Source organism: Sinohyriopsis cumingii, chromosome 10 (genome assembly GCF_028554795.1).
Source record: "Sinohyriopsis cumingii isolate HCF-2022 chromosome 10, ASM2855479v2, whole genome shotgun sequence".
NCBI lineage: Eukaryota > Metazoa > Mollusca > Bivalvia > Unionida > Unionidae > Sinohyriopsis > Sinohyriopsis cumingii.
This window is the reverse complement of record NC_142970.1, coordinates 107664983-107680653: the sequence shown is the minus strand read 5'-3', so window position 1 is coordinate 107680653 and position 15671 is coordinate 107664983. Positions and strand designations below refer to the sequence as shown.

The 15671-nt window shown below is 36.4% G+C and overlaps 1 protein-coding gene across 1 annotated transcript; it reads right to left on the bottom strand.

Moving 5' to 3' along the window:
• Nucleotides 1-8246: 8246 nt before the first annotated feature.
• LOC149790796 (uncharacterized) lies at nt 8247-12032 on the bottom strand. Its single transcript, XM_089972858.1, has one exon. The coding sequence runs from the start codon at nt 11908-11910 to the stop codon at nt 10591-10593; it is 1320 nt and encodes a 439-aa protein (XP_089828984.1). The 5' UTR covers nt 11911-12032; the 3' UTR covers nt 8247-10590.
• Nucleotides 12033-15671: the final 3639 nt, after the last annotated feature.

The window sequence follows — 15671 nt, the reverse complement described above, 5'->3', positions numbered from 1 at the left end:
CTTCGTATGGGCTTTGTCATGTTAGCTCCATTTGGATAGAGTTATGGCCCTTGATTGTTGCATCTCTTCATGTGCGATGTTTCTTTTAAATGGCATAGCTCAAGAAATATTCAGCATATTGTGATGCACTTTGGTATGAACAAACATCGTACACTTATGTGTCTTACGTGAGTTTGGTATTATTTCCAAGAGTTTTGGCTTCCCACAAGAATATTGCATTTCCACCAAAGTTGACTTGCATCTTTGTATCGACTTTCCACAGTTTAACATTAAAGAAAATTGCATTTCAATCAGATTTGCTATGCACCTGATGATGCCTTCACTAATTAGGGTTTTTATATTCCACATTTTCATTTTGAAGAATGGCTCCTGAAAGTGAGTCTTCTTCAATTTTCGGTTTTCCAACAAAAGTTGCATAGAGCAGGACCCTGTGTTGTGTACCCAGTACTGAATGCCAAACAGACAGGTACATACATTCATTCATATGTGAAACTAAACTTGATTCTTTCAGGCTTTCATATCATTATTCTTTCTTGTTTTATTTTGTATGCCCCTTATATTCTGTGGAGATGGCATATAGTGTTTATCTGAGTCTATCCCATCAAATCACATCTCACATTTCCACTGTTCTGTGGAGGGGAAATGTAATGTTAACCAGAATCTGCCCCATCACATCCCTTGCTTCCAGTATATTCTGTGAAGAAGACATGTCCCAACCTCTACCATCTGCCACAAACCCGACTATATATGGAGATAACAAGTAGTGCTCATCCAAGTCTCATCACATTCTATCACAACTCCCATTATATTATGTGGAGGGTTAAGTAGTTTTAATTGAAGTCTATTTTGTATGTAATCCAAGTCTGTCTCATATGTAATCCAAGTTTATCTCATATGTAATCCAAGTCTGTCTCATACGTAATCCAAGTTTATCTCATATGTAATCCAAGTCTAACTCATATGTAATCCATGTCTGTGCCTATCTCATATGTAATCCAAGTCTAACTCGTATGTAATCCATGTCTATCTCATATGTAATCCAAATCTATCTCATATGCAGTCCAAGTCTATCTCATATGTAATCCAAGTCTATCTTATCACATTCCATCAGTCACAACTCCCACAATATTATGTGGCGGGTTATGTAGTGTTAATGAAAGTCTATCTGGTATGTAATCCAAGTCTGTCTCATATGTAATCCAAGCCTATCTCATATGTAATCCAAGTCTAACTCATATGTAATCCAAGTCTATCTCACATGTAATCCAATTCTATCTCATCACATTCCACCAGTCACAACTCCCACTATATTATGTGGAGGGTCATGTAGTGTCTGTCTCATATGTAATCCAAGTCTGTCTCATATGTAATCCAATTCTATCTCATCGCATTCCACCAACTCCCACTATATTATATGGAGGGTTATGTAGTGTTAATCCAAGTCTATCTCATATGCTAATCAACAAGTCTCTTTCATGACATTCCATCTGTTACAGCTCCCACTTTATGTTTATTGGAGAAGTTTGTAGTGTTAATCCAAGTCTATCTCATTGCTAATCTAAGTCTGTCTTATCAGATTCCATCAATTACAACTACCACTATATTATGTTGAGAATTATATAGTATTAATCCAAGTCTATCCTCTCTGTCATATATATCGTTTCTGATCAACAACCTTTACAGGACTTGATGGATTGAAACCAGATTTGTTTTTTAATTTTTTTGTATCATAAAAATGTAGGCTAAGTTTGATTTACAATATTGTCGTAAAAATTATATAAAGTTATGACACCTGTTTCTCCTTGGACTTGGATCTTGCAAATTGACCTAGGACTTAGCTCCTGCATATTGATTTAGGACTTAGCTCTTGAAACCAGATTGAAACCAGATTTGTTTTTAATTTTTTTGTATCATAAAAATGTAGGCTAAGTTTGATTTACAATATTGCCTTAAAAATTATATAAAGTTATGACACCTGTTTCTCCTAGGACTTGGATCTTGCAAATTGACCTAGGACTTAGCTCCTGCATATTGATTTAGGACTTAGCTCTTCCATACTGACCTAGGTCTCAGCTCTAGCATATTGACCTAGAACTCAGCTCTTGCATATTGACCTAGGACTCAGCTCTTGCATATTGACCTAGGACTCAGCTCTTGCATATTGACCTAGGACTCAGCTCTTGCATATTGTCCTAGGACTCAGCTCCTGCATATTGACCTAGAACTCAGCTCTTGCATATTGACCTAGAACTCAGCTCTTGCATATTGACCTAGAACTCAGCTCTTGCATATTGACCTAGGACTCAGCTCTTGCATATTGACCTAGGACTCAGCTCCTGCATATTGACCTAGAACTCAGCTCTTGCATATTGACCTAGGACTCAGCTCTTGCATATTGACCTAGGATTCAGCTCTTGCATATTGACCTAGGACTCAGCTCCTGCATATTGACCTAGAACTCAGTTCTTGCATATTGACCTAGGACTCGGCTCTTGCATATTGACCTAGAACTCAGCTCTTGCATATTGACCTAGAACTCAGCTCTTGCATATTGACCTAGGACTCAGCTCTTGCATATTGACCTAGAACTCAGCTCTTGCATATTGACCTAGGACTTTGTTCTTGCATATTAATCAATCTTTCTTTGCTTGCTCCACCTTATGTGGGTAACATCAGTCACCTGGACCCACTTGGTGTTTTGTTTTGTGTGTGTTTTGTTTCTCTTCAGAGATTTATCAAAAAATGGTCTGAGTGACAACAAATATAATTCTTGGGTAGTCATTCTTGAGGTTGTAACATATTGTATAATTATGAGTAAATCATGTGATCTCTGTGTATAATTATCATGCCATTTGATGTGTGTGTAGATTTATCATCGTTTGTTGCAATGGGCCAATATTATAGAGGTTTTACATTTATAATCCTGTCAGACATAGATCTGTAGAACTTATTGGATGGCCTCTTGGCCATCACATATTGTCCAGTGTCCTTCTATCCATTAGTACATGTTTGTTATTGCCACTCGTAAACTATTAGGAGGATTGTCATGACACTTGACACACATTCACCCTAACATCTAGTTCGCATCCTGAGGTCTACTTGTCATCCTGAGGTCTAGTTGGCATCCTAAGGTCTAGTTGGCATCCTGAGGTCTACATGGCATCCTAAGGTCTAGTTGGTTGTAAATGAATGTGGTGCTGCTCAGAGATCTATTATGGCCACCAAAGTGGCATTCATGAAATCCTTTTATCATTATTATTCAAGAATATTTGGCATAAACTTGGGAGTTTTCACCGAAATTCTTGTGATATTTTGTTGGTCCTAAATGAAAATGGTGATGATATACCATTCAGTATGACTGATGTGGCATCCACTTCCGAATGAAAAGTCATATCACCAAAAAGACTTCTTATGTTGTCTCATTCATCCTAATTGAAAATGATTCACTTCTACATTCTGCATTCATATAGCTGGACATCTTGAAAGTTGTTTTTGCTACACCTGTATGAATGGTCATATCAGCATGATTGTGCTTTTCACTGAAAGACTTACGTGTAGTTTGATCTGAAAGAAAATAGTGTTGATTTGGTGTCCAATGAGGCCACTATGACAGCCATCTTGAAAATCATGTTATTGTTTCCCCATAACAGAAAATTATATCAACTGGGCTTTCCACTAAAAGACTTCGTGTAATGTCTGGCAAGTCATAAACCAAAGTTGTGCTGATCCAACAGTGTGATCACCAGAGTTGTCATCTTAAAAGTCTTATCGCTACTCCTCCTAGGTGAAAGGTCATATTAGCATTGGGTTCAACAGACTTCTCATTATGTCAAGATGGTAGTAAATGAAGGCAATCTAGAAAATATTGTCATTGGTACTTTGCCTAAATGGAAAATCATATTGACATGGGGTTTTCACCAGAAGTCTATATATAATATCTAGTTGATCCTGAATAAAACAGGTGCTGATCTGACCCAAATATGGCCATTACAATTTAACATATTGTAAAACTTGTCACTATTTCTCTTGAATAGATGGTCATATTATCATGATTTTTTTCACCAAAAGACATTTAATGGTGTTTAGTTTGTCCTAAATGAAAATGGTATTGATATTGAATCATATATGGCTGCCACAGCAGCAAATTTGAAAATCTTGTTACTCAAGATTATCAGAGATTGTTTCAGCACTCAGTAGTTATAAAGAAGAAATGTTGTTTTGTTGGGTTTTTTTTCTTTCTTGAATCCCTGGAAATTCTTCTTTGAGAGAAGAACATCAATATGTTTGAGGGTTTTTTCATTGATGAATCATAGAATGTTTCCATGTATTGAAATTATTGAATATTGTTCATATGGGAAAAATAGAATACATTATTTGTTGTTGATACTTATAATAAAATATCAACTGAGGATTTAATTTATTCATTTTTTTTATTTCAATTAATCTTTTAAGAGATCAGACATACCCTGGTATCCATAGTTCCTGTAACACTTGTGTCCCATAAGAGACACTAGCGTCCTATCATTTCTCATCAGAAACCTTTTTTTCTTACGGTCATCATAAAGACAGATTTTAAAATTTGAATGACTTGTTTGTTCTCATAGCATTTGGTATTTTTCAAAGTAAGTTTGAAAAACAAAGGTGAACATCAATTTTTGAAGGCATTTATTCAAACAAAGTGCCTGAATCACACTGGCGTCATCTTGTTCATGTTGCATTGAAGGAGCAATAGCTAGTTACTTATAGGAAGTGGGTGGAGCTTAATGTGCAGGAAACATTGGAATCAGGAACAAATGGCATGGTTATCAGTGATTGGTTTACTTTGTAAATGGCATGGTTATCAGTGATTGGTTTATTTTGTAAATGGCATGGTTATCAGTGGTTGGTTTATTTTGTAAATGGCTTGGTTATCAGTGATTGGCTTATTTTGTAAATGGCTTGATTATCAGTGGTTGGTTTATTTTGTAAATGGCATGGTTATCAGTGATTGGTTTACTTTATAAATGGCATGGTTATCAGTGATTGGTTTACTTTGTAAAATGGCATGGTTATCATTGATTGGTTTACTTTGTAAAATGGCATGGTTATCAGTGATTGGTTTACTTTGTAAATGGCTTGGTTATCAGTGATTGGTTTACTTTGTAAAATGGCATGGTTATCAGTGATTGGTTTACTTTGTAAAATGGCATGGTTATCAGTGATTGGTTTACTTTGTAAAATGGCATGGTTATCAGCGATTGGTTTACTTTATAAATGGCATGGTTATCAGTGATTGGTTTACTTTATAAATGGCATGGTTATCAGTGATTGGTTTACTTTGTAAATGGCTTGGTTATCAGTGATTGGTTTATTTTGTAAATGGCATGGTTATCAGTGATTGGTTTACTTTGTAAAATGGCATGGTTATCGGTGATTGGTTTACTTTATAAATGGCATGGTTAAATGGCATGGTTATCGGTGATTGGTTTACTTTATAAATGGCATGGTTAAATGGCATGGTTATCGGTGATTGGTTTACTTTATAAATGGCATCGTTATCAGTGATTGGTTTATTTTGTAAGAGTTGTAGCTCTTATTATTCTTAGAAGAAATCTGACCCACTCAGTTACTGTTAAATTATATCTATTTTGATAAAAGTGTTTATGGTTTTATAAAGATGTGTCTGTCTTCCTCAGGCAGGAAATCAAGGGAAATTCAGATGGAAGCAGAGTTAGAAAGACACGATATGCACACAGATTTGGAAAATGACCCAGTTAGGCATTAAAGAAATGAAGGGAAAGATCTGGAAATGCAGAATGGTCAAATTGAAATTCACAAAAGAAAGGAGGAGGGAGAAAAGGCACAAGAAAAGGAGGAGTGAGAGAGGCAGGAGAGAAATGATGAGACGGACAAGAAAGCAAGGAAAAGATAAAGATATGGAAATGAGAGAGAGATTAGTTTAAATTAAGGTAATTGGAGCAAAACAGTAAATGACACTCATGTAAATTCAAGTTCATATTTTGATATTGCCAACAATATCAGGCAGGTTCCTCCTTTTAAAACAAAATTTCTGATAAAACAGATTAGAAACATATCTTTCCACATGTACTTATTGCAAGAGGAAAGGGCACGTTATTTCCGATAGCTATAGGGTGAAAAATAAGCAACATAAATATATCAGAGCTGTTCGAAACGCTCTTGTTTCTAAGAGGTCAAGGTCATGGTCATGTATTGAAAGAGATGTAGTTGTTGAGGCTTGCATATCCCAGTCTGATTTTATTATGGATAATTATGAAGCATTCATGTCGAAGGGTTCGGTATCACTTATTGTTGATTTAGATAAGGCTACTCTTATTTATATAATCAGAAACACGGAGTCTTTTGTTATTATGTACTGTTCCCTTTTCTGAGAATCTTCTAACGAAGTGTCCTAATAAAAAGGGAGTAGAGTGTGGAGTTGTTAATGTTCCTCTCCATTGTGTTAATTTGTCATCAGACTTAGATTAGGGACTAGTGACTATGGGATCTGTAACAAGATAACCAGGTGAAATTTCGGATTTACAAGAGAACCCTTTTGATGGTGATACAAATACAATGTTTAATAACGAACGACTTGAATGAGCAATTAATTATGATTAATGTGTGCGTATATGATCTTTTATGAAACGCACGGACTTAATAATGAAAATACAAATAAAGGACCTTTCACAGTACAAGAACAAGGAGTGAATGATTCACAGTGATTTCTTAATGAATAAATTGATGTGTTCTACTCAAATAGTAAAACAAAATGTAGTATTTTACTCATATAGTAAAATCTATTTTTCAAATAGTGAAATTATGTAAACAAAGGACAGATATACAAATTATCTTTACAGTCCCAAAACCACACTGGGCTTTACAAACCCCAAAAATTAACCCACGGCAAAAAGTTTACATGTATGGAGTTACACACTCCTTCACCAGCACACTCGTCTACCAGTTACACTGGCCGATCAAGCCGTTAGAATTCCAGGTTGGTCAATCAAGAAGTCAGCTCCCACCAATCTCAGTCAGCAACGCCCAATCACCTGCTACTCGACCAGCAACACCGTTTATTCAGCTCTACGGCTGCTATGGTTCAGCTTCACAGCTGCTATGGTCGACTTCTATGGTTAGCTCTGCAGCTGGAGCATCTTTGCTAGCCAAGGTCTCGTTAAGCCTATCTACACCTTGGCAGATCGTTCAGATATTTCGGTGCTTTGTGTCTGTAAATTTCATTCGATTCAGCAGCAAGCCACGCATCCAATCCAAATGAAGTTGATTAAATTTTAACACTGTATCTACAAGATCGAGACAAGTGGAGCACACAACAGGAATGGACTCATTAATAAGCAATTTTCCACTGCCGGTCCGTATTTGTACAAATACATCCTTTTTCTCAAATACACATGTAAAGATTTGAATCTGCACCGCTCTTGTTGCGAAGCAGGCAAGCTAATCTCAGACACACACAGATTGATGAAAGGAAATCATAATTAAAATGTTATATAGAAACTATCTGTAGTTTGGGGTGTTTGACTCCATTTCTCAGCGTAAGATATGCTATACATGGTGGCCAGTATAAGGGACCGTCGATTTAGTACGTACGCATGGAGGGGGAATTGGGGGTTAACCCAAATGCATACGCTTGCGTATGGTGGGGGTCTACTGTACGTGCGCATAGGAAACTGGGGGGTAGGTGAAACCTCGATAATAATTTGTCTAATACGTCGGCGTTTGAATTTTAGCGGACACTACACAAACTTGTTAAAGTTATGCAGTTTGATGCAGCCAGACATTCAACGTCGGTGGACTATCTGTTTTATTAAACACGTTAATATTATTAATCCTTGATCGTTTCTGCGTGGATTAAATATAGACCTTTCTATAGAATTGGCGGGGGGGGGAGGGCGTCAAGCGTACGTACGCAGGTGAAGAGGTGTAAAAAGTATGCATGTATACAGGGAGGGGGGGAGGGGTCAAGCGTTGCCAGATTTTTGCGTACGTACTATATGGATGGCTCCTAAGTGGAGGAAGGAGCACCCGGTAAAACACCAGTGAAAACCACTGACTCACGTAGAGAAAACGGCACGCTTTTTCACATTCCCACATTGACCGAGCCTGAGATTCAAACCCATGTCGACAGGTCAGTGATCGGTAAAGGCGAGCGCTTTAGTCGACATCGCCACCCGATGCCCCCTACAAGTGTAGCATTTAACTCAAATAACCGAGGTATACATCACACCTTCCTTTTGAATATTTTTATTACGTAATAACACGTTAATTCATAATTACCTTAAACAATAATTGCAATTACCGTAAACAATCATTCTTTCCTAATGAAGCTAATTTATTACCTGTGCTTTTCCCCACCTACTTCAAAACGTACCTTAAATACGAAAGTTTGTTTGTTTTTGCTTTTGACCTATTGACTTAAAACAATAATCCTAATAATAACTCTGAAAAGTCTAATCCAGTTTACAACAAAATCAACAAGAAAACAACTGGAAGAACAAAGCAAAAACATTTCAGCAACGGCAATAATTATTATCATTGCTGCTTCAAGGACGACGACAACAAAAACTTCATGCTGCATTGATGTGTTTTTGAGCTAGCACTGGTTTAATCCTCTAATATCGGACCCACTTTACTTCGATAATGATTATAATTTTCACATGAAACAATAAAAGACATTTCTTTCAAATGTGTGATATCAGTACTTGTATAAGCTGTCCGGTACTTAAATATGATATCCAGTACTTGCTTATGACATCCGGCAATTACATATGCTATCCGGTACTTACATATGCTATCCGGTACTTACATATGATATCCAGTACTTGATTATGACATCCGGTAATTACATATGCTATCCGGTAGTTACATATGATATCTGGTAATTACATGTACAAATGCTTATGCTATTATATGCTGACTACTAAACTCTATTTTGAGAATCAGATAATTATAGTATAAAAATCAGGTGCTGTTTAAACAATATTTTACACTATCCTCTAAAACGAACGAAAGCATCACACTTTCATTGTACGAGTCCTATCTGGTTGAGTGCTTTATTGTCACGTGACGTTTGGCACATTATAGGCTGTATCATACTGAGGAAAAAGTGGATAAGTGCCTTTCCCATCTACACGACAAGGCAGTAGAGTCAGGCTGATCTGGGCGGGTTTCGAACTCGGTACATTGAATTACGATTCCGTTGCATTACCGAATGAACTAGCGCGGTTTAAGTGGTTGTTTGTTTGTTGTTTGCTTCTTTCGTAGAAACATTTGTCGTAAAGAGACCTGAGGTCATGGGTGGATTCAATGCTTACTTTTTCAACAAGGATACCATTTTGAGAAGTGGTGTTTCGTGTTGTCTAAGATTATCAACAATTTACATTTTCGACTGAAAAACATATTAGCTGGAAAATGGGGGTTGAGCAGGAACCCGCACCCCATACCAAAACTCTAGGTAGACTTGATGACCTTTCGTGGAATCCTTGGTCGGTAATTCATAACACGAGTTTCAACATGACATTTCCATTAGCAGATTAGGTAGAGAGAGAATGTGCTAATAAAGAATGGATCTAGCACAAGACATTGTACATTTTATAGTTTGTCCGAAATGAGAAGAATAAAATGAATCAAAAGTACTTAAAATATCGGTGAATTTAAAATACATTGCGATCATAAAATATTCAGTAATACGCATAAAAAGTGGAGCACGTGTATTTCGTGTTATTTTCATGTGTCCCTTTCGGAAACTTTGAGCTGTAAATAAAGTTATTTCTTATTAAATGCTCCATATGAAAAATCGTTATAAGATTTACGAAATTCTGATGTAAACTTCCTGCTTTTTATCTCCCATCGATTAATGTTGAGGAAGCTCTGTCGCCGCAAGAACACTGTATCTAATTATCCATTGGCTAGTATAACTGAATGAGTTCTACTCGAAGTTATAATAATTTAGAAACATTAGTTTCGGCATTCGAAACATTTTCAGATTGACCTGTACTCGCAGCGTTTGGTTAATTTAGAGGCATGCTGCTTTCGAAATCATTTTGTTTTTATAGTATTTAAACCCGTCATATCTCGATTGTCTCAAAATGTACTGCTATAAAAGCTAATAAAACAGTGAATTATGGCACTTTTGTCGATGAATGAACAGCATTAAAAAGTTACATTGAATTGAACTATTACAACTATTTTATAATATTACACAAAGCGTATCTTCATCCTGTAATATGTTTACATTTATATCATATATAAGGAAATACTTAAAAGAATATTATTTTGAGTTTAACGCTATTTCTCTGCACATGATACATGGTGGCCATTATAAATGGCGGGGGAAGAAACCGGGAAAATCCTGGTAAGAACCATCGACCCACATGAAGCAACTAGCAGCTTTCTACCATACCCACATTGGTCGAACCAGAGGCTTGAATCCACCTGAAAATGGGGGAGATGGTAGTGATCGTTAGAGGCGAGCGTTAAAACCACTAAGCCACCAGGGGTCCCAACAAAGAATATTAAAGTGTGTGTGTTTGTGTGTGTGTGTGTGTGTGTGTGTGTGTGTGTGATCTATCACTATTTCAATTTAAATATTTCCACTAGACTTGTGCTTCCTGCCAGGAGAAATGTATCACCACTAGGAGTGAACGCGATAGCTATTACAGGTCTTTGAAATTTAATGGGGAAAACTTGTAGAGTTGACCCATCTCGAGACACCTGATGAATGTTATCCGAGTGCTCTCCAACAACATATAGATTATCTTCCTTGTCCACTGTTACCCCTGATGCCCCATCCAGATCTTGGTGCTCATATTTAAATATTAGAGTGCCGTCTACACTGTATGCGTACACTGCAGCCGAAAATCTGTAACATGAGACGTAAACGCATGTCCTCTCATTATTCACTACCAAATGAGAATAATATGTTGAAGGACATACGTTAACAAAGGATTTCTCGTATCCATCCATAGATATAATACACCAGTATAGAATATCGTTCCTCCTGCCACTTACAACCAGGTGATCTCTAGACAGAGCGGCTATTCCACTACAACTCAGACTCGTGTTGATTCTCCTACCCGCTTGTATGGAGCTATTCACAGTCAGAAGCTGGATCTCTTTCTGAAGAGGAAGTGTCACAGCTACCTGAGATCTGTCTATTACACACACACCTCTTGGCCGTGAAATCAGTTTATGGACATCAAATTGCTGAAAGGATGAGTCATAAAGTGTACAAGTAGAATTCTCAGAATCCACAAGCATGATTTTATCATCTGATAAACAGGCTATACCAGTGTACCTGGGGGGCTTGCCATCGAGAGCGTCTGTATTAAACTCTCCAGTGCTTTCCAGTTTGCAGTCTTTCAGTGGCTTAGAGCTTTGATATTTTTCTGATGGCTTATATCCTTCTACACTTTTCTTCTTTCCTTGAGAAGCGTCATGTCTCATTGTTGTTTTCTTCACAGTTGTCTCTATACAGAGAGGCAAAAGAGAAGGTGTAAGTCTATGGTTCTCTTCAACAATGTCAATGTTAGCGATAGTAGTCTCACTACATTTGACCAAAGACAAGAGACGATCATCAAAACAAAGTTTGGCGTCAACGTATCTAACTTCGCAATATTTCTCCTTTACAGCCGACTCATAATGGACAAGTTGTTCCTCAATTTTATGCAGAGTGGTCAAGACATGAATAGTGTTGCCATGGGCCATAACTGTTTCTAAAAGATAAAGAGAGTTTGTAATTGCAGAACTGATGGATTCACATTGTTGATTTTCTTCATTTCGGATCATTGACTCCTCTTTTAGAAAAGCATTTCTCTCCATTGTGACTTTGGCTTTAACGTTTTCGAGTAAAGTGTTTATCTTTTTCCTGAGAACATCGATTTCATATGACATATTCTTCACTTCAGCTTCAATTTTTTTTAATGACCCCTCATTTTCTTTCTTAAATTGATCCAAGTGTGACCGAAGTTGTTTCAATCTGTCCACAGCTCTGTTTGCTTCTTTTTCCTTCAGTAGTCTTTAGGAATGGTCCTTTAATTGAACAACCTCATCGCAGCCTCTGTGGCCCTTGTAAAAACATTCAGAGCAGCACATGCTGATGTGGGATTTGCAGTAGAACTCAAACTCTTTATCAACATGCTCGGGGCAAGTGACTTTCACTGATAAGGTAACGGCTAGTTCGGAATTTGTGAAAAGATCTTGTATGTTTACTACTGTATGGGTCCGCAATGCCTTATTTTTCTTATGCACTTTATCACAAGTAGCACGAAGCGCTTCGTTACATACTATACAGTAACTTGTAGCTATGACCGAAGTTCCGTCATACAGACACGAATCACAACTCTTTTCTACTTTTCTTTTCTCTGGTGGTAACACAGACAATAACACAGTGTTGTACGGATAATGTTCAGCCCACTTATCCACATGAATATCAGGTAGCGGTGGATATATTTCCTTTCTGCACTCCGGGCAATTGAAAGTAGCACCTTTTTCCTCCTTTTGTACATTCTTCACAATGTATTTGTGTAAACAATGTTGGCAGTAGGTATGGAGGCATGGCAAATTCTTTGGTGCTGTATAAACATCAAGACAAATCGGACAACGTAACGCTTGAGAGTCCGTGATAACTGTCTTTCCACCGCTAGCCATGATAGTACACTACTGAATGTACAAGACTGCTTTTTTCTTTACCGTCTTTGTGAATGTTTACCTAGTCGCTCTTTGCATAATACTTCCTAGTAACGTACCATAACACGCAAAGGTCTTGACGTGTTTTATTTAATCTACCGTATTATTTAAAGAAAGGAGCATGTATACTTAGTGTGTAAAGTGTATGGAAAAGTAGGGTAGGTTTATGCATTGGATATAGGCTATAAATGGGGCCAATATGACTGGTGGAAGAAGAACCCGGGAAAGCCCCGGTAAGAACCACTGACCTACGGGATGCTACTCGCATGCTTCCTCGCATATCCACATTTGCAGAGCCCGAGAACGGAACACACGCGGACACACGTGAGATGGCAGTGATCGTTAAAGGCAAGCGCTTTCGATCACTAGGCCACCCGACCCGGGTCCCTTTCAAACGTTTATGTAATTGAATCAAAACAATAGCTGTTTATTCATTAAGGGTCACCGAAAATATTTTTTGAAAGCGAGAAAATAAAAAAAGATTTGTCCGAAGTGTACAATGATGATTTATCTTCTAAAATGTCTACAATATGATTGTCCTTCTTTTCTTATTGTTTCCTGGTTTCTAAAGCTCAAGACAAAGTTCAGTCGGTATGAAATTCACTCGATTTTTTTAAATATGAAAACATCGGGATGTATGTGTTGTGTAATCTATATCGGAACGTAGGCACAATTACTTATTGATCAGAAACAACAGTACGTTATCTACTACTGAAGAGCACCTTGCCTAAATAATATCCTCTATGCTAAATAAATTGTTTTATCGTCGTATTACGACTATGTTGTCGTGCACTATTTAACATAAAGAAGCAAAACCATCACTTTTTGTAAAATGTTACAAAAACTTTGATTATCTATGTTATAAAATGAAACTTTAACAGGAACTTATAGCATTAAAAAATTGAATCAAAAATAATTCTGAGAAAGTTGTACAAAAAGAATGAAAAGTTCCTTATAAACTTCAGATCAACAAATATACTGGTCCGCCAACAGTCTTGACGTGTCAAAATGGCGTTGTCCAAAACTCCTTTGAATAATTCACAATGATACCAGAATACTTATATGGTCCAATTAGCACTTTCCATGTCTACTGAATAATCCTAAAAAATATTTATTCTCAAAGTATCAAATGCAACATTAAACACTTGTGCAGGCTGAATTCAAGATATGAAATAAGAAATAAAAAAGAGAGAATCACAAATTGGAATAAATCTGATATTTCAATCTGTCTTATATACACCTCCAAGAGTCTATTACAGCTATATATATCAATGTACATCAAGTGGCAGATCTTACTACTCAATCGAATATTTCAAAATACTCATTCATGTGACATAACTCATTCAGTGGGAAATTATTTAACTCTTGTAAGACGCGACCTGACCTAAACCCTCCAGCCCATGAGAAATTACCCCAATATTTTCAAAAGGTATTGTTATTAGAAACCTGACATCTATTAATAGATCTTACGCAATCTGCACTCTTAATATCTTAAAATAGAATTGTATACCTGTGTACATAAATTAGCCATCTAATATCTTGACGACAGATGATCATTACAGTTTATAGTCGTGAATAACAACTACAAATAATATAAATAGAGTCATTAACCAATAGTTACACCAATATCTAGTTATATAAAATACCATAACACGTAATATGAGATTCATTTCAACCGGCACAATATATTATCGAGGGCAGTAATACCCCCTTAATCCGTTGGATAGCTCACTAGAAAACCCCATCTAGCAATTCTATTTTCTTGCCTTTATGTATGTCTATCTTTGTTTCAATATAACAATAAATTTATCTGGCCACACTAACTTCTTGTAAGGATAAAATGCGTTTGTATAAAATTAGTCCACAAATCCTAGGTCTGATGCGATGGCAAGAATCGAACCTGTATTCTACATAGATATATTGCATTGTATTGTATTGTATATTATTGTATATTATTGCATTTGTACAGTGCATTTGTACTGTGAAATGATATTGTATTGTATATTAATGCATTTGTATGGTGCTATTATATTGTATTTATTGTATTGTATTTGTACTGTACCAATGTATTTCTATGTACTGTACTGTAATATATAGTATGATATTGCACTGTATTGTAAACAAATAAAAGAATTTAGAAAAACAAAACATTAGTTTCCAACTATAGAATAGGCTTGCCAGTGAGAAGCAAGGCATACATATATTTATTTTTCCTAAAGTTCAATAATATCAACAAGGTTGCTTGATGGATTGATTGATTATATTTTACGGCACATCAGCACGATCAGGCTATTAGCGCCACACTAAATGTTATATGTAAGATCATTTAAAAGTGGTAAAAGGTTTTGTATCGACCAGCGATTTAAAAAACCAAAGAGTTTAAGCTAAACCGACAAGATGGTAACGGTAATAAATAAAGCTTCCCTATCAACGAGGAATGTAAATGTTCTATGTTAATGATGACAGATGAAAAGGTATTGAAAATAAGGGACGAAATTTACATTACATAAAACTGCTCAAGGTGATGTCATAAAAGTTATAGTTTAGAATAAATGTTTCCCTCTCTCAGGAATTCTACAATACAAGTTACGTTTATTTATCAAAAGTTCTTTCATGTCATCCACATTGTAGTACTGATCGGGCGTAGGTTGGAGGTCGAAGCACTCCATCATAATGTGCCTAACAGTGAATGGTTCATTGGATGTAACGCACTCTGGTGGGTCTTCACCTTTTAGTATGTGGGAGTGGGTTATATAAGTATGACTAATTCGAATTCTTGCAATGACTACCGCCTCTCTACTGATGGTTCTGTAGGATGGAGTCCACTGACTGACCTAAATTTTGATTTATTAACTAGGTTGAACATAAAACACTACAGTGTACTTTAGAAATAAATTTTGAAACAAAAAACAAAACAAGAGGTCATTGAACGAATTTCCCAGTATATTTAAAGTACATAAATAGAA